General features: G+C 36.3%; 1 protein-coding gene across 1 annotated transcript; it reads left to right on the top strand.

Annotated features, from left to right (window-relative positions):
* Positions 1-14,845: 14,845 nt before the first annotated feature.
* On the top strand, positions 14,846-18,338 carry LOC115624275 (arrestin domain-containing protein 3-like). The gene is made up of 5 exons (XM_030518901.1): positions 14,846-14,961; positions 15,508-15,645; positions 15,714-15,925; positions 17,435-18,011; positions 18,066-18,338. The coding sequence occupies exons 1-5, from the start codon at positions 14,847-14,849 to the stop codon at positions 18,296-18,298; spliced, it is 1,275 nt and encodes a 424-aa protein (XP_030374761.1). The 5' UTR covers position 14,846; the 3' UTR covers positions 18,299-18,338.
* Positions 18,339-18,736: the final 398 nt, after the last annotated feature.

Genomic DNA, 18,736 nt, shown 5'->3' with positions numbered 1-18,736 from the left:
GTAAAATTGAATATACATAAAAATTCAAAAAATACATAAACTCAATATTTATTTTATTCATGAATATTGGCTTTCAGGCAATTTTGGGATGAAGGCATTGCATGTAAACTGAATTTGATCTAAGCCAAACAGAATATATTTCGCTGCAAATTTACTGTCTCTACATTTTGAGTCGATGATAAATATCCTTTGGGTTTTGCTGCAAAGATTACATATTTCATTTCATTTCGCCTTACTTCACTTTATCAGAGCAGTAGGTCAGGGACATTCGTTGTCATCGGCCATCAGTCAGTCATTCATTAAAGTCCCGCATCACTGCAAGTTTTTTGTGTCTTCAATTCATATAACATAGTGGTATTATGTTTCTGCTTTACTTCTACAAAGCAGATTACCTGTAAAGCAAGCTGCAAACAAAATCTCTTTTTTTGCAATATTATCAGCTACATACATATGCCTTGTACTGTCTCTGTCTCTGCAGGAGTCTCTAAGTGTGAGTGTGTATGTGGGTGTGGGTGTGTGTGTCTATCTCTGTGTTTTTTCTCTCTCCCCCCACAACTCATCGAATAACTAAACTATCATAAAAGTTTTCAACTTGGTCCTGCGGGCTTCTGAACGCTCACAACTACGTGATGCACACACACACACACACGCACAGATATACATATTTTTATCTATGTATGTATTTATTATATATAATTCTATGCTTGTATGGCATATCAAAAAATATTTCACGTTGCGCTGCTGCTGCCGCTGCTGCTACAGCTACTGACCGCGTCACGCTTCACAACATAAAGCAATTACAGAGCTGCGTGCGTTGGCGTTGCACGAAGGACGAAGGACGGAGGACGGAGGGAACGCTGGACGTTGATGTTGATGTTGACGCTGGACATGCTGCAGTTCTTCGGGCATCCGTTGGCGCAGACAATGCTCAAAGTTTAACGGCGGAGAGGCGGAATGCAGGACGCAGGACGCAGGCTTGTAACGGTGTCGACGTCTACTTGAGTTGCTGCACGGGCGAGCGCCGAGCCCTGCCTTGATTTATGAAATTTAGTTCGCGTCCGGAAGGGAGAGCTGGAGGCGAAACAGCAGCAACATCAGCCTTGTCACGACACCCGTGCAAGAGCAACAGCGGCAACAACAGTAAGTCAGCAGCAGAAACAATAACTCAGCCACGGACCACGCCCTCAAACTACGGGTGGGAGAGGCTGGGCATTGATTTTGCACCCGCCATAAAGTTCAACATTGACTCGACTGTCAAACTTTTTGTTGACTGCCTCAAATTGGCCACACATATCGCACCTGTGCAGGTGCAGGTGCAGGTGAAGGTGCCGCACCTGATGTCAGGGACTGCATTTCTGTGGAACACAGCGGTGGGCATGAACCATGCATGCTTCTGGAAAAATAACTTTGAAGCACGCAAACGATTTCCTTACAAATGTTCACATCAGGACTGTGAATACAGAAATGTAAACAGAAAAACTTGAATGTAATGTGAAGTTGAGTTATTGACTGAACAATTCGCTTTTTTAAAAAAAGAACACCATTTATTTATTTTAAGAACATTTAAATGCAAGTAAATATCGCGTATTTAAATGAACAGAGTTTTAAAAGAAACTATTAAGATACTTTTAATGCCTTCAAAATTTTAGTTCTATAAGTTTCACAACTTAAAGCAGCTTTATTGTCTGGAACACAACTTCGCTTACAACTGCCCTTGCAACTTGTCGGGGAAGAGCTGCCTAGGCTGCATTTAAAAACATAAAGCTATAGTCCTACAAGTATAACATCCAAATAATTACAAAATAATCATAGCTGTACTGTGAATTTTGAAATTAATTCAATCTAGCATTGATGCCAATATATTATGTACAAGTGGCAAGGTATTGTCAAAATAAAGGGTAACAAATATTCTGATATAATTAAATGTGTTGTCCATCAGATCGTAGATTCGGAGCTGTGTGTGAATTGTTATTAGCAAAAGTTTATTGACATAGAAAGCTAATAAAATGATTAGCGTGCTCGATTTTTTTTGTTTGCCCTTGCAATGCAATACTGATTATTGATAACCAGATCAATACATATTTGACTCCAAAATGATTGGCAATTTAAACAAATTTTTAGTTAATTTAAAAATTATAAAAAAAAAGTCGAATTTTTTACACCAATCCATCACCATATTTGTCGAACAAAATGTTTTATAAAAGCTCATAACAACTTTTTAGAGTGTATTCTTATTTGCTTACTGGTAATTTTTTTAGTTTTGACTCCAAACATTATCTTAACTGTATTTGTTTCTATTATTGTACTTATGACAAAAAAAAAGCTGTAATGCTTTCTTTCCGTTAAAATAATATCTTTATTTATAATGTACTATATCTAATTTTCATGAATATCGGCCCAGAATTAAAACAAGTTATATAAAATGAAAAATTCCTTAAGATACATTTTACTATTTAAACTAAATCCAACCACACATAATAGATAAAGCAAAATTTCAAATTTTAATAAAATAATGAAAAGAAAAAAAGCTTGTTAAAAGGTAGAGAATTCTGCTTACACATTAACTTTATTTATTTGTATTTGTTCTCATTTCGTCAATGCTCTAAAGTTTAAGTCTAAAATAATACAATTTGTAGCTTGAGAAAAGACATTTTTTGGTTTTGGTTTCTAACGGACATTTTTTGTAGGTTTCTCTTCTAATTTGTATCTATTCAGCCATCCATAGATGCTTATTCGTGCGTATTGCTTGCAATCAAGTTGCTTGGCACGCTTTAAAGAATTCAACTGGCACTCATCGCTAGCATTGACGGAATTAAATAAAAGTTCATTTCGCGCTTAGATTATCCCGCACATACACACACACACACACACACACACACACACAGAGAGACATAAGGACATTGTCTTCCACTTACAGTTGCACATCGTTGCACCGTAGTGGCTGTTTTCTTGGTTTTTGGCGCCTCTATTAACAGCATCGAACTTTTAAGGCCCCTGCGCTAACTCTTTGAGGTTGCCAAAGTAGCTTACATTGTTTGGCGACTCACACACACACACACACACACACATTCTCACATACAAGGACATACAAAGACACATACATGGGAATATAGGAGCTTAGTTAACGTTGACACAAAACTTGAAGCGAAAAGCAAAGTAGTCTCAACTCTTAACCCTAGCACGCCCACAACGCCAACTGCAATTTTCGTAATGTTTTCGCCAGCGAAGTTTTCTTTGTGCCGAAGCGTGACTCTGACGAGTTTTCCCCATTAGACAAAGTTAAATAAACTTTGAGTTTGCTTTGCTCTCTTTGCCATTGCTGGAGCGTGTGAAGCAGCAGAGAAAATATCAGTCAGCACTGTTTAATGTGCATTAAATTGTCATTAATGCTCATGGCCTGTATAATTTCCCAACCCCCTCCCCACCCCATTCCTCTTCTCTTTACCCCCTTTTTTGCTCGCACAAACGAGCTTCAAAACATTGGCAGCTCCTTATGGAGAAACTATTGAAGTTGGGGCAACTACACGTATACTTCAAATTAGATTTTGACGCCAAAGTCGAAGTTTTGAGGATGTTTTAAAAGAAAGGGAAATGGCAATTTTCTCATCATCCAACTATGTGAATTGAAAGGAAGCAGGAGAAGACTTTAAATTGTTAAAGAGTGCTCCACAGGCATGCTTATCAAAATGTGCAGTAACTCTGGTCTGGCACTCAACGTTCGAGTTTTTTGGTATGACTAGCTACGATTCTTACAAATGTATAACCAATTCAATACCTCAATTTTTGTAATTGCCAGCGGTCCGAACAAAATGTAGCAGCTTTGTCTGTTATTTATCCATCCATCTGTTAAAATTTTAAAAATCCGTCATAAAAAAAAATGTATCAACTGAATTGAATTCAAATTTCACAAAGAATTTTCCAAGACAAATCTTTGTATTCAACATACCCAAAAATAAATAACACCTTTCTTAAATTTAGCAAAAGAATTTGTCCTATAATGCATGCTCAGGGATACATTTTCTTTAATAAGAAAAATGTGTTTTAATCACACTCAATACCCTTAATATTTGCTTCCATCTACAGTTTCTTGCGCCAATATTGATTGTTTTTCAAAATTTAAACTACTTAATCATATGAAGAAAACATTGTGATCTAGAGCTGAAGACATTCGTGCGGTTCTATTCGAATTATTAATGCGTAGTAATACTTAATTTTTACCCATTCAAAAAGGGCTCACGTGAAAATAAATAAATAATGAATGCTTAGTCCCACAATTTTTAATTTAAGTCCGCCTTTAGCAATGCGTTTGATACACGTATGCTCATTAAATTTAAAGTCGTTATACCTTTTTAGCTTTAAAGGCTCTCTGAGCTTGGCCGCAGCCATGTCTTGCGCTTAACCCCTTTTCAGACGAAATGCTTTTACCGCTCACGCATTTGAGGTGTGCCGATGAAAGCCCCATTTACTGCGGCAATGTCAGCTGCTCGAGGCATAAAAAAAGGAAAAGTCAATTTTGAGGCAAACAGCCACACTAATCACAAATGCCCACTCGGCTTTATTGCATCGCACAAATATAAACACGTGTGCCTTAGTCGATTACTTAACAAATGCCCGCTGTGTGCTTCCAAACAAACAATGTCTTAAACACTCAACGACCGCCACACACGCCCACCTCTACACACCCACACCTGGATTGCTGGCACAGCAAACGAAATTCGTTAGCCAAGAAAATTCACTTGTGATTGTTGCCAGAAGAGCTAAACCACAAACACAATGAGCAGAAGGAGCAACAACAACAACAACAACAACAGCCCAGCACCAGTAACAACAACAGCGCCGACTTGAAAGCAACCAACAGTGAAATACCCATAGATGCCGCACACACTCATTCGGCATGTTGCGAGGGGAAAAAAAGTGTGTACAAGTAAAAAGTGTAGCGTGCTTCAAGGCGCCATCCCCCAACCACTCAAATCAACCTCAACACACACACACACACATACGCTCACACAGAGAGACACACAGACCGTCACGCGCAAAGGTGCAAAGCTGCTGGATAAACAAAAAACACGTTACTCTCGAGTGCCGGCAAACCGGTACCGCAACCAAAGCTCGTGGCTGCAAATCGAATGGTTACAGCAACAACAAAAGCGAATGCTAATTTTGTTGTGGCGCGACGTGAAAGCAGTCAAAAGAAGAAGAAGAGGAGGCGGGAGATATGAAAGTTAAGGAAAATCCATGAAATAGAATTTGTACGTCCCTCCGAACATGTTTATCAATAGCCACGTGCATTCGTGCAGCGCTTCGACGGCCCGAAATGAAATTTGTAAATTATCTGGCCGCCTTGATTTCCATCGCCAAGCGAGTGCAAACAAAGTTTTGGCATTAACTGTTGATATATATACACTCGTATACTTGTGCTTATTATATCTCAAAAGCTGCTTATAAAATGCAAATCAAATTGCCAACAAGAAATAAAGACTTGGCAGCACACACACAGTCCCCCCTCCTCCGTCCCCCCTACATAGATACGCACACGCACACGCATACACTTATCTGACAGATGAATAAATTGACTTTAGGAGTGACATAAAAATAAATTAAATAACAAATGCATTTCAAATTGACTAAAGCATCCATTTATGTAAGCTGTAGTGTACATTTGCAACAACTTCAAAGTGTTGACAAAGCGTTACGTAACGCTACAATTTTGGGCAAACTGCCACGCCCTCTTACAACATTCGCAGCACTTTCCTCGAGCACTTTCTCTGCTTCTTTCTCTCTTTCTTCTTTCTTCCTAATGCCGTATTTACTGTTTTCCCAAATGCGAAAAACAGGCAATTAGTCTAAATCAAAGACATTTTCCCGTAACTGTGGGCGCCGCTTCCTGCAAACAGAGACAATTTTGTGGCGCAAGAATGTTGGGAAATCAATTCTGTATCCATTTACAGAAGAAAACATTTAGCAACGCATCTGAATACCTTATTTAAAAATAAACAAGCTGATATAAACCAGTCTAACAATCACTGCTTGGTAATTACAAGAGCTTTTAAGCTGTCGGAGGGAAGTTGAAATCCCTTTATATAGAAACACAGGTGGTGCTCTTTCTACAACCTACTTATATATAAAGAAAACCAACTAGGAATAAGATGTGATATTTATAATATATAGTAAGAGCAGTAGTTTAATGGTATTTTTTAAGGCAGCACACTGTAAAATAATGATAATAAAGACTGAACTATACACTGTTTCCATTACAATGATTCGTTTGTTCTTTAAACGACCCGCGAATGTTTGCCATCAACTTTCTGAGACACTTTGTAGTTCCTGTTCTTTCCTGTTAATTATTTGATTGGTTCCCAGAAATAGATCGAACCATATACCCAACTTATTCACGATCTTCTTCCTTGTCTGATAAGCAGGCCGTTCACTCTCATACCCACTCCCAGTGGCATAAGTCGTCTAGTTAGGACACCTATCAACAAGGGCTGTGGTTCGACTAGGTCCCTTTCTTCATATCCAGCGAATCCAGCAATCTTGACAGTAAAGATCTCGACATTGCTACCACTCTATAGGTCAGGGCCAAGAATAGAACCTTGGACTGCACAGGAAGTCAAGCCTTTCTCTTCTCTCCCATTGCTCGTGCGGATCATTTGTGCCATGTCTTGCCAATAACGCCCCTCTAGGGATAACGACTATATACGGTTTTAATTTAACACGACTTTTTAGGAACCAATCTACCGTGTAAAAACAGAATTAGGTGTAGTTATATTCCGGTGCTGAGTTTCTAAGGCTGCAATAGTTGATCTTCCTGACCGGAAGCTGTGTTGCCTACTTGAGAGACGAGTAGAAAGACGAGGCTTTAGCATTATCTCCGGCAGCTTAGCAGAAATATCGGGTAAGCACAACGGCGTATATGCACTTAGAATACTACGATCTGCCTTACCCTTACTGATCAACATTAGTTGCTGCTTCTTCCATGGCTTAGGAAATATTTTACTTAAAATATATATGTCATTTACGTCCAACTGCTAAGACAACTCAGCCAACAAAAAAGCCACAAGCATGTTTATTATTTTCAATGATTTCCACATCTAGAAAATCATTTTTACTCATACATCCATATTCTAGAAAGTCAGCTAATTCTTTTCATACACAGCACACCATTTGATTGAAGTACTTTTCAAGTTTTTCAATCGATATCCACTTCAGTACACTTCTGCTGCCAAAAAGCAATGAATTGGGTCGCCTTTATCCAATTGAGACCAAAATGCAGTTGCTTTTCATTTCGGCTGCTGCCAAAAGTGCAAAAACATTTGCAAAACTGCAAAACTACCAACATGCAACAGAACAGCAGCAGCAACAGCAGCAGCAGCAGCAGCAGCAGCAACAACAACAACAGCAACAGCAAGTAGTTACCGCTATTTAGTTTTAGCCAGCTTGAAGCTAAACATGCCAAAGCCAAATGCCAATTACCGCGAAAATGCCGTTAAGCAAGCTATTTACACGCACAGGCAACGGCAGGCGAGCAACTCGAAACTGAAAACCATAGAGCAAACAGTTAAGCTAGACTGGTGTGTGGTAGCTGCAAGTGTGACTGTATATGTGTGTGTATGTGTGTGTAATACACTGTTTAGGAAATTGCTTTATGCCGCCATTAGAGTGGAAGCTGGCGAATTGGATTAACAGGATTAGGCTGACACTAAACGCTGGTGCGATGAATAAGCAGAAGTAGCTCGACTAAACATTAGTCTGGCTATTGAGGCTGCGAGCGAAGACGAGTGCTGTGGGGCTACCAATGGATGGATGGATGGATGGGTGAGAGGGGGGGGGGAGGTTACCAAAGCAAAGACGCACACAGAGTGGATATTTCATTTAACGAAACTCAAACAAGTTTGGTCAACTTAAGTTTTTGTTAACTATTTGCCAAGACGAACCAAGAGTTGGGCAGACTTGTTTGCAAATCCAGCCCAATGCCGCCTATAGATTGAGTTAATTAGAAAACTGGTTCTTCACTACAAACATTCAACTTACATTTTACAGAGTCCTTGGGGCCATTGGTTTCGACTTTTAGCAACGTTGCGGTGCTGCGAATTAAAGTATATAACTTGAATATGAAAAATGTGGAGTGCACTTTAATTAATAAAACATTTATACATATTATATGTACAAATTATAAAGCCTTCCATCACAGTTTACCATTTAACTTTTTTTTCATTTAAACAAAAGTTCAGCTGTGTTTGTTTATTGTTTCTGAATTGTGAATTAAATCATGTAGTTTGTTCAGTTTGAATTAAATCAGGTAGTTTGTTCATTTCTTCCACTTACGTCCTCATTTTATTAATGAACACATTCACTTGTTTATCATCATTTCTGCTTTAAAATTACAAATAATAATACAAGTAATTAAATTTAAACACCATGCCATATCTACGAAATATGAAACCTTCCATTACAGTTTACCATTTAAATTTTGTTCATTTAAACAAAAGTTCAGTTGTGTTCTGTTCATTGTTTCTGAATTGTGTATTAAAGCAGTCTGTTTGCTCATTTCTTCCACTTTCGGCCTCATTTTATTAATGAACGCATTCACTTGTTTGTCATAATTGTTGTTTTAAATTAATTTAAGCACTTTGCTTAATTGATTTCTCATTTCCTCAATTGCCTTAAATAGTTTGCAAATGAATTGATTAAATATTGCCATGAAACATAGCAAGGATATAAATGAGAACCAGCACACTAAGTCATTTAACTAACCCCTTCAATTAACTTAATCTGTATAAAAAAACAAACAAACTTTTAATGGCAGTTAAGTAAGTTGAAACGTTCAAAAAAAAGTTCCTTCCTTAAAAAAGAGAGAAATTTAGTTAACAGAGAAATTTCTACGAAACAACAAGTATATCAAGAATGAAAGTATAAATTGATGTTCACTTTGCAGAGCTCTGCTAACAATAATAAGCTCCGGCATAGAAAATTATTTTCCAATAATTACAAATGCAATTCAACTTTCAAAAATATATACACAAATTAGTTTGTAATTGTATTAACTAACTCTGAGTGTACATTTTGTTAGAAGAGCACTTAAGCGCGAGGTCATCAAAAAAGAAGTCCTTCAACAAACGGAGACGGTTTATTTGAAGTGCCGCGCGGGCTCAGGGGAGAGTGTTCACTGATTCCTGCTCTGGCGGAAGTGACGGTCGTGCACTTGAAGCCACTATTGGCCAGTAGGTCAATGATAGTTGAAGCGACGGTGTCAGTGGTCGTCTTTCATTGCCCGCCAACCCTCTTCCTATTCCACTTGCCCAGAAACGAGAGTAGGTCTAAGTCTAATTTGAAAAAACTACACTGATAGACAAAATCTGGTCTGAATTTCTGGTCGGGCACACCTTTGACACAAAGCAAGAACAAAACCCTTTTCAAAATAAATGATAAATAAATATAGAAATTTAGATCTCGATTTAAGTATTGCTTATAAACTGAACTGAACCAGATGTGTAACCCTTAATGTGAGTGCAATGGATTTGTTTATTGAATAAATACGCTGAATACCGGTTTTATATTTTCAACGAGACAGTCAACACAATTGCTGATAAAATCAGCAGAATAAATTCATATAAATTTGATATGTGAAGCATTATTTTCAGCTCAAAAAACTTAAACCAATTAAAATTTCAATCAAACATATAACATTTCCAATTAAGGCAAAATATTGCATTTGTGTTTTGTTCTTTACTTTTCCACCACCAGTTTGTAAACAAAAGTGTTTAATTTTTTTACAGGCAGCTCCTATACACAGTTACTTCATTAGTTTAATTATTATTTTGTGAGTGCAGATTATTCCAATTCTAGCTGCCAGACAATCGAAGCCACAACTCATAAAATACTGTAATTAATCATAGAATGGACAGCACACATACGCCTAGAGACACATTGCAATAATGGACATACAAACACAAAGTTAGTACAAAAGGTTTTAGTAATTAGTCTGTCGTCAGCACTAGGCCATCTGGACTTGTCCGCTCGTCTGTTGTTCTTGATGGAGATAAACATTTTATCAATTGAATTAGCTTTGAAGCGAACAATTGAATCAAGCAAATGGAACCGTTTAATTGCTTAACTTTTCAATACAATTTCTCATCATTGCATTGCCAACTTACAATGAAAGAGCTGCCAGAAAATTGAAAACTAATATCGCATTTGGGTGTGCGTGTGTGTGTGTGTGTGTGTGTGTGTGGCGGAAAATGAATTCCAATAGTCCAAAACAAATAATGCAGTCATTAGCTGAACAATTTGAGCTTCTCATATTCCTGCATTAACATAATCGTAACAGGCAACTGCCATTCTGATTAGAACCACAGACACACGCGCACACATACATACAAGCCTCTCGGGGAAATTTTCAGCTTTTTGCGAATTCATTTCATATCGAAAAGCGGCAGCTCGTGGTCTCGCAACAAGCGTTCGACTTTAATCGCATCAAACTGATTACAAGTTGCGAAACGGTTTGCAGCGAAATGGACTCGCAGGACTGTCGGCATTTGCATTCGCACTTAACCCATTAAAGCCACATTCTAATGTCGATCGAACGAAATGATATAGTATTTGAAAAATATAGTCGAGCAATGTTGAAAAGTTTAAAGCTTGGAACCAGTTTTAACAAATAAGAACTATACTTAATTACAGCATTCAATCACATTCTCGAAATCAAATGTTATCTGTTTATTTTTTCAAAAATAAAAAAAAACTTAAAAAAAAAAAATACAAAACTACAAAAAACTATTTGAGAACATTTTTTATTAAAAAATTGCAAATGTTCCAATGCAAGTAATAAAGAGTTTCCCCTATTTTTCGCAACAACACAAATTTAATTTATTTTTTAATGTAAATTAAATAAAGAAAGGAAAAATACCAAACAATTAATTTTAAAAATATATTTTTAATTAATTATTAGAATATTTTTAAGCAAGCTTTCTTATTCTAGCTCTTATACTTCTTATACCTGTCGAGATCCTTGCGCTTATACAAACGAACAGGCAGAAGGGCATAGCTACTATGTATATTAACTCGTCTTATAATACTGATCAAGAATATACTTTTGGGTGTCCGCCGCGCATCCTTCCGTGTTTTAAATAAAATCGCACTGAACTCGTATCCCCATTTACTCTTTGGCTACAGGATATACAAATGTATATTAATATTAACGTCTCTTATTTATGCTCCGTTTTTAATTAAAACAGCTTTTTAAGTCTTTCATTTAAAAGTGATACTTCATTAAGATACTGGTATGTGTTGTCATCCGAAACTAATTATTATTTGCCCTAAAATTATATTGCTTGTCACATATGTATGTAATGTAAATACATAATTAATTATTGTTTGCTTTGGCATCACCACATTGCTCTAACATTACATAACGGAACGTAATTTGGCAGCTTCTGCAGCGCTCTCTGACGCTTATTTGCGCAATGAATGTGTGGAAAGTTCGTATATTCCCTACTGAATAATGCGGATTTGTTTAACATAAAACAATGAGTGCTTTATTTAAGCTTCGCGGCAGCGGTTGTTCTGCAGATCGATTGGTACATAACATATATCGAACTACTCATTCAAATTAGTTAGGCTTGATCAGCAAAAGATGGCGCCAAAGCCCGTCTGGAGTTTTCGATCGACACACACGCAAGCACGCACAGCAAAGACAGTTGGTCAGGGCTACAGCCATCATACTTACATACTATAATATAGTTTGCAAGTGACAATAAATAATAAATTTTATGGCGTTGTTTTTGAAGGCCAACTGGTATCTTTTGGGTGGATCAATACAATATATGTATATAAGTGGTTAAAATATTGGTGAAATTAAAAAAAAAAAAACTGCTGATTAGATGTAACTCCTCTTCCAGGACAATAAAATATATCGCTGTGCCTGTCATCAGTGGGTTAACGCATCCACGAGAGTACTTTTGCAATTGTGACTGTATTTGAATGACCAACGACGCAACAGACGCCGCTGACGTCGACGTCGACGTCGAGTGTCGAGAGGGAATTGCCCAGCAAACAAGCAAACAAATGAATTGGCGGGCAGCGGCAGCGGCAGCAACGTACCAAACAGTTCGCCAGTTGGTTAAGCAGGATGGCTGCTGGGTGATGGGTGGTGGGGCGGACGGCCTTTGATTGGGATGTGACGAGGTGGGTGAAGCGCGAGTAAACGTTAAAAACTAAACATGTTGGTCGTGGGTTGTTGCGGTTGTTTGGTTTATGCTAACTCGCTGGGATCTCGCTTGTAGCCAAACTGATTAAAACTTAATCTAAACATTCACACACAAACAAACTCACACACAGCCGCAAACAAACACTCTCACACACAAACACTCACACACACTCACACACAGGCACACATGATGCGTTGCCTTTGAGCGGCACGTGTGAGGATTATAAAGTTTTGTTTATACTTAGCAAAACATTAGACGCAATTAAAAGTCGATTAAAGCGGGCAACGATAAAACTAACATTGTGTTTGGTTTCCAGCTTTGAACATTTCCATTTAAATTCGAAACATTTTCCGGCAATTTAAAATTGAATCTTTGTATCCACTTAAGCGCTAGACAGACGAATTTGTGAAGTGCATTTTGTGTCGACAGAACTAATTTCGCTTACCTTTTGTCTATACAAGTAGTATATTTGAGAAATTGTTTTAATTTCAAAAGGCATTTTATTTAATTTTTAATATTTCAAATGCATATGTATATTTTTTTAAATTTCAAATTTACAACAAGAAAAAGTGTCATTTCTTTTAACTTTGAAATCGCAAAATATCTTATGATTTAAATACGTATTGCTCATGAATAAATAGATTAACCACATAAGTATCCTTTCGCCACTCCATGGACTGCCATTTCATATACGAGACTCTTTTAACAGCACTCCTAAACACACATGTTAAATTAATTAATTATAGCTTGCTTATTTAAATATAGCAGGTTTCCTAGAAAACTTACTCCAATTTGGGAAATTATTGCCTATACAAACGGCATCTTACAAACTGTTGCTATACAGATGGCAAATTAGTTCAACACTGCTTTATTCTGTTATATTTGAAATGTTTGTTTCTGTTATATTTGAAATGTGGTGAATTGTGCGACTTTAGTACATATTCTATTTTTTGTTGTGTCCTACATATAACACTAATTTTTATGGCACGACGTTACTTTGCATAAAAACTGTTAACTGTTATATGTGTAGGACATTTGCGTTAGACACTGCCTTACCGGCCATACTACAGCATACTCAGTCATTTGTTATATTTTATACACGAGTGCTACTATAAAATTCTTAATATGTGCTATACGGAGTAAATCAATTAATTATCCGGGGTGTTGAATTTACTATACTATTTAAATAATTCTATGTTTTTATTCGGAGTTATTTATAAATTTTGCAGTCCTATAAAGCACTGCTGGGATAAGTAAATCAAGCAGTGCTTTCTAAGGAAAAATAAGTTTAAAATAAATAATATAAGTAGATTTGAAATGCAAAAATGTTAATATATTGATGATTTGATTATAAATAATACTATTTAAGATATTTTGTGAGCTATATTTGTAATTGTTTGTTGATTGCAAATACTTTTATTAGTAAATAGTTTTATTTTTTATTTATAAATAAACAATATAAGTAGATTTGAAATGCCAAAATGTTAATATATTGATGGTTTGATTATAAATAATACTATTTAAGATATTTTATGAGCTATATTTGTAATTGTTTGTTGATTGCAAATACTTTTATTAGTAAATAGTTTTATTTTTTATTTATAAATAAACAATATAAGTAGATTTGAAATGCAAAAATGTTAATATATTGATGATTTGATTATAAATAATACTATTTAAGATATTTTGTGTGCTATATTTGTAATTGTTTGTTGATTGCAAATACTTTTATTAGTTAATAGTTTTATTTTTAATTATTTATTTTTTGTTTTTAAATTCCATGCTTATATTCTTGAATATTAGTTTCTCAGAAAAAAGTCGATAAGCAAACTTAATAACTTAAATAATTTCGAGACAATCAAAATAAAAAAGAATTAATAGCACAAAAAAACGTTTATAGAAAATTTTTAATTAGGAAATAATTAAGATTTCAGGCGATTGTAGATTGAAGATAAATATAACTATTAATCAAAAGAAAAAGAACAAAAACTTAGTAAAGACATTTTTAAGCAACAATTATTTCAAAGAATTATGTATTTTCAAGAAAACACAAAAAATATAAAAAGCAATTAAATGATATTATTAATGTGTTGAAAAGATTAAATAACATTAAAGCATAACTGCATTGTAGCATTATATTAAATTAAATAATTTTCAATGCGAAATAAAAATGTTATATCATTGCAAATATTTAACGTTGAGCCTAAAAGTGATGTATTTGCTGATTATTCCATTTATAGAAACTACAGATAAGTACGTTGTTGGCATATCATTATAAATAATAAAAAATTAACCTGAAAAAGATAAGATTGATGGGGGGACAACCTTAAGTATTTCAGTTTTTGGATTGGAATGTAGTGGCGGCCTCCCCTCAATGTCAATGATGCCTCCGGAATAGAAAAAAGAGCGAAGTCTCGAAGACTGCGCTCTTCCTGCCAGTACTTGCCTCGTTCGAGTGAGCCATTTGTTAAATGCCAGCAGATAAGATAAGGACTGGCCAAATGGATTGGAAATGCCAAACAAAGTGTTTCTATCGCTCTCAGTACGTTTGCAGCCAGTCAGCTGAAATGTTGACAGCAGGAGAAGGCTAAGAGCGGCGAATTAAGTTCAGAAACTGTTTGTTTATAAGGCCGAACAGCCATGACAGTGACGTGTGAAATCGAGTTCGACGATAATCCGCGAGGCACCTACTTTGCGGGCCAGACTCTGAGCGGCCGTGTGATACTGACAACTAACAAGGTTAAACATGTAAAGGGTAAATACAAGTAGAGCCTTTGGGCATGAGTCATGCTTGATTTGCACGATAAACGTATCGGGATAGCCGTCTGCAATGAGTCATAAAGGGTGCTATTCAGATACTTATGCTTGGGGCAAGGGCGATCCCCACAGATACCAATGCATGTTAAATACTTGTAATGAAAAAAAAAAAACGAAACAGCTTCAATTTATGAATAAACAAATAAAAACTAATTGAAATGAAAAGTCAATTTATAATAGATATAAAATGCATCTAATGGAAATAAAATGCATCTAATGGAAATAAAATGCATCTAATAGAAATAGTCTAATCAAATCACCTTTAATTCTATTATCTAAGGTAATTCAATTTTTGTGACTAGCGCATTAATTTATATTACAATTTAATCTTGCTTGTCGCACTACAAAATACTAATAATAAATGGATAAATCAATCAATCAATCAAAAATAATGTCCATGTCACAGAAATCAGTTGATAAGTGAAGTAAACCATTCTTTATTCTAATCAGTTGCTTGATTTGCTTTCCAATCCACCAACTGCAGCCATTTCTCTGACCATAAATGGACACGCTGAGACGCGTTGGACGCAGAGCTCGGCTCTATCTGGCCAGACGACCTATCTGGGCCGTGAAGATTACATAACCTCGCTCACATATCTCATGGGCTCCGATGCCAGCGCCTGTGAGTTAAATCCCAATGAAACGCATCTGCCATTGCCATCTCATCACGAATGTGAATTCAAATTACAGCACAGCGCCCCATAGAGCCGGGCACTATTACGTACAATTTCAACTGCCAGATCCCCGACACATGTCCCTCGTCCTTTGAGGGTCGTTGGGGCAGGGTGCGCTACGAAGTGAAAGTCACTCTGGTGCGTCCCTGGAAGTTCGACAACACCTTCTACCGCTTCTTCACGGTCTTGAGAGTGATGGACCTGAACTGCGACAGTCCGCTGCTGCGGGTGAGTCGAACATACACACATACACTGATAAAAAAAACCTAGTTAGTTTAAATATTTGCACGTAGACTGAAATATCTTAAACAATCGTGTGTTTTAGTAAATTCAATCCAATTTCTAGTTGAATGTTAAAATATTAAATGTAAAGTGTGACGATATTAAGTCACATACAAGTATTATTTATAATAATTATAAAATATTTCTCCCACTTTTTGTACACTTAACTCTTTTCAATAATGCATATTTTATATACATACAAGTATATATTTTATATATAAAGTAATTTTCATATTCTTACCAATTCATTATTTGTTATTTTGTATGCCCTTTGTATAGTTTAGCATCAATACTAATATCGAAAGTGAAGGTAAAGCTGATTGAATACCCTTACTCGACTCATCCCTAACGATCAATCTTTGAATCTTTGAAGTTATTGCAAACAAAGGGGGAAGTACTAAATACTTAATTACTCCTAATTAGTATATTTTTAGCAATTTAAATTACCAAAGCCATGAAAAATGCGTTTCTTATTTGTTTTTTAGTTTTTAAATTACTGAACCTATTCAATTCACCCAAAATAAATTTGAAAATTAGGTTATATTTTTGAAAAAATTAAAAAAAAAAATGGAAACATTGTTGTCAAGCCCTATTCTCTATTATTCTATTCTCTCTAGCAAATTTTATTTGATCCCTATTGACAATTTTGTTTAAAAAATACAACTATTTTCGTTTTTGAGAATCGTTGAACCTATTCAGTTGAGCGGCGGTGTATCTCAATGAGTTACACAGAACCGCTGAAAACTGAATTGAGAATTCTAGTCATCTAGTCATAAAGTTTACGATATTTGATTATAAATAATAGTATTTAAGATATTTTGTGAGCTATATTTGTAGTTAGTTCTTAGTTTTATTTCTCACCCGTTTCAAAGTACTTTTTCTTTTTAAATTCATGCCTATAATCTTGAACAATAGTTTCTCAGAAAAAAGTAGATAAACAAACTCAATAATTTTAATAATTTCGAGACAATCAATAATATACTTGTAATAAATTTCTAGTATATTTAAATCTACTGCAAAAAACGTCAAATGAAAGTTGAGAAAAATAATAAAAATTAACTATGGAATATAGTTAATTTAACTATTTAAGTGGGCGCACATTAAAATTAAAAAAGTCCAACATTAAATTAATGACAAGGATTTACTGACTGACTGGCTGATTGATTGGTGATCAACGCACAGCCCAAAAAAGCTAGGAAGCTGAAATTTGTACTCAAGTATCCTTTCATAGGCTGGCGATTAGAAAATTCCAGCTCCAAAGGGGGGAAAACCGCCTCCTAAGCTTGCTATTCACATTTAAATCAGTAATTGAAAATGTTTTTATCTAAATGTACGCTGTCTATATTTAATTAGAATATGAAATAGTAGAGCATTACATTTAATTCATCATTACTGTGCAGCTTTTTTATCAGAGTATGTGCAACTAGTTGAATGCTTCACAAACCTATTCCACAGATGCCAGCCCATGCAGAAATCCTAAAGCGTTATTATTGCTGGCTCTGTCGCTCGCAGCCGCTCGCTCTGCAGTTGATTCTGCCACGAACTGGCTTCGTTCCGGGCCAAGACATACCAGTGAGCCTGCTGGTGGCCAACGATAGTGCCGTTAACGTGGACGCATTGGACATTTCCCTCGTAATGTCGATCTGCTACTATTCCCAGGGGCCGTTCGTGCGCACCAGACAGGACCGCATCGTGATTAGCCGGCTGAAGGGCGATAGAGTGCTGCGGCATTGCAACAAGCTGTTCACCTACGAGCTGCACGTGCCGGCGACGCCTCCCACTTGCTTCACTCTCTGTCGGATCATACAGATCGCCTACCAAGTGGAGGTGGAGGCCACAGTCGAGGGCTTCCACACGAATCAAATCGTAAGCGTTCCAGTCACGATTGGCAGTGTGCCTCTGTCCCAGCTGGTGCCTCCGCAATGCTGCAGCGTGTCGCCACAAGCCCTCGACGTGCAGACTCTTGCCAATGCCACAAATGACCTTCCCCTGCGAGATGTGTCTCGACCGTGGGCTGTGGATCCCAATATACGTGAGTTCGCGCAAACAATTCCCGCCTCTTACTTCAATTGTCTTCCATTCACAGCTCCCCCCAACTATGAGGCTGCACTCTATATGCTCGACATCCAGCCAACTCCCCTAAGTGAAGCAGATAGTGTGGAGCGTCCAAATAACTTGGCCTTAGATGGCAAAACGTTTACTCCGCTCTACCCAGTCTTTAGCATTCCTAGCCCCACTGCGGAAGGGGAAGCGAGCCGCCTGAACTCAAATGAAGCGGCCACTCCAGTAACCGAAGAGGAGAAAGGAACTTGGCTGTGAAGGCATAGATAATCAAATAAATAAATAAATTCGCATTTATCCAAAACACACAATGATGGAGATATAGAGATATAAGATGTAAGATGTCATCTTAAAATCTGAAAAATATTAAGCAATACTTGCTTATTCTTCGTTTGTCTGCCACTGTAATTCAAACTGTGGAATTATTATTATTATCTGTATTTCAGTTTTTACAAAATTCTGAATACAATCCTTATTATTAGCTTAAGTTTTCAACAACAACAAAATAATAAAAATTCTTATAACAAGTTTAGTTTTCAACTACCACAATTTATATAGGAAAATACAATTTATTAATAAAAATGTTTTCATTTATATTGTATTTAAATCAACTCCTCTTTGAGTAGTTTTCTGAATCATTAGAATGTGTAAGATTAAATAGATTTATCATTAGAATAGTTTCCCAAATTTGTCGGC

Source organism: Scaptodrosophila lebanonensis, unplaced genomic scaffold (genome assembly GCF_003285725.1).
Source record: "Scaptodrosophila lebanonensis strain 11010-0011.00,11010-0021.00 unplaced genomic scaffold, SlebRS2 tig00000053-arrow-pilon, whole genome shotgun sequence".
In the NCBI taxonomy this organism is placed as follows: Eukaryota; Metazoa; Arthropoda; class Insecta; order Diptera; family Drosophilidae; genus Scaptodrosophila; species Scaptodrosophila lebanonensis.
This window is presented reverse-complemented; position numbering and strand designations above follow the sequence as displayed.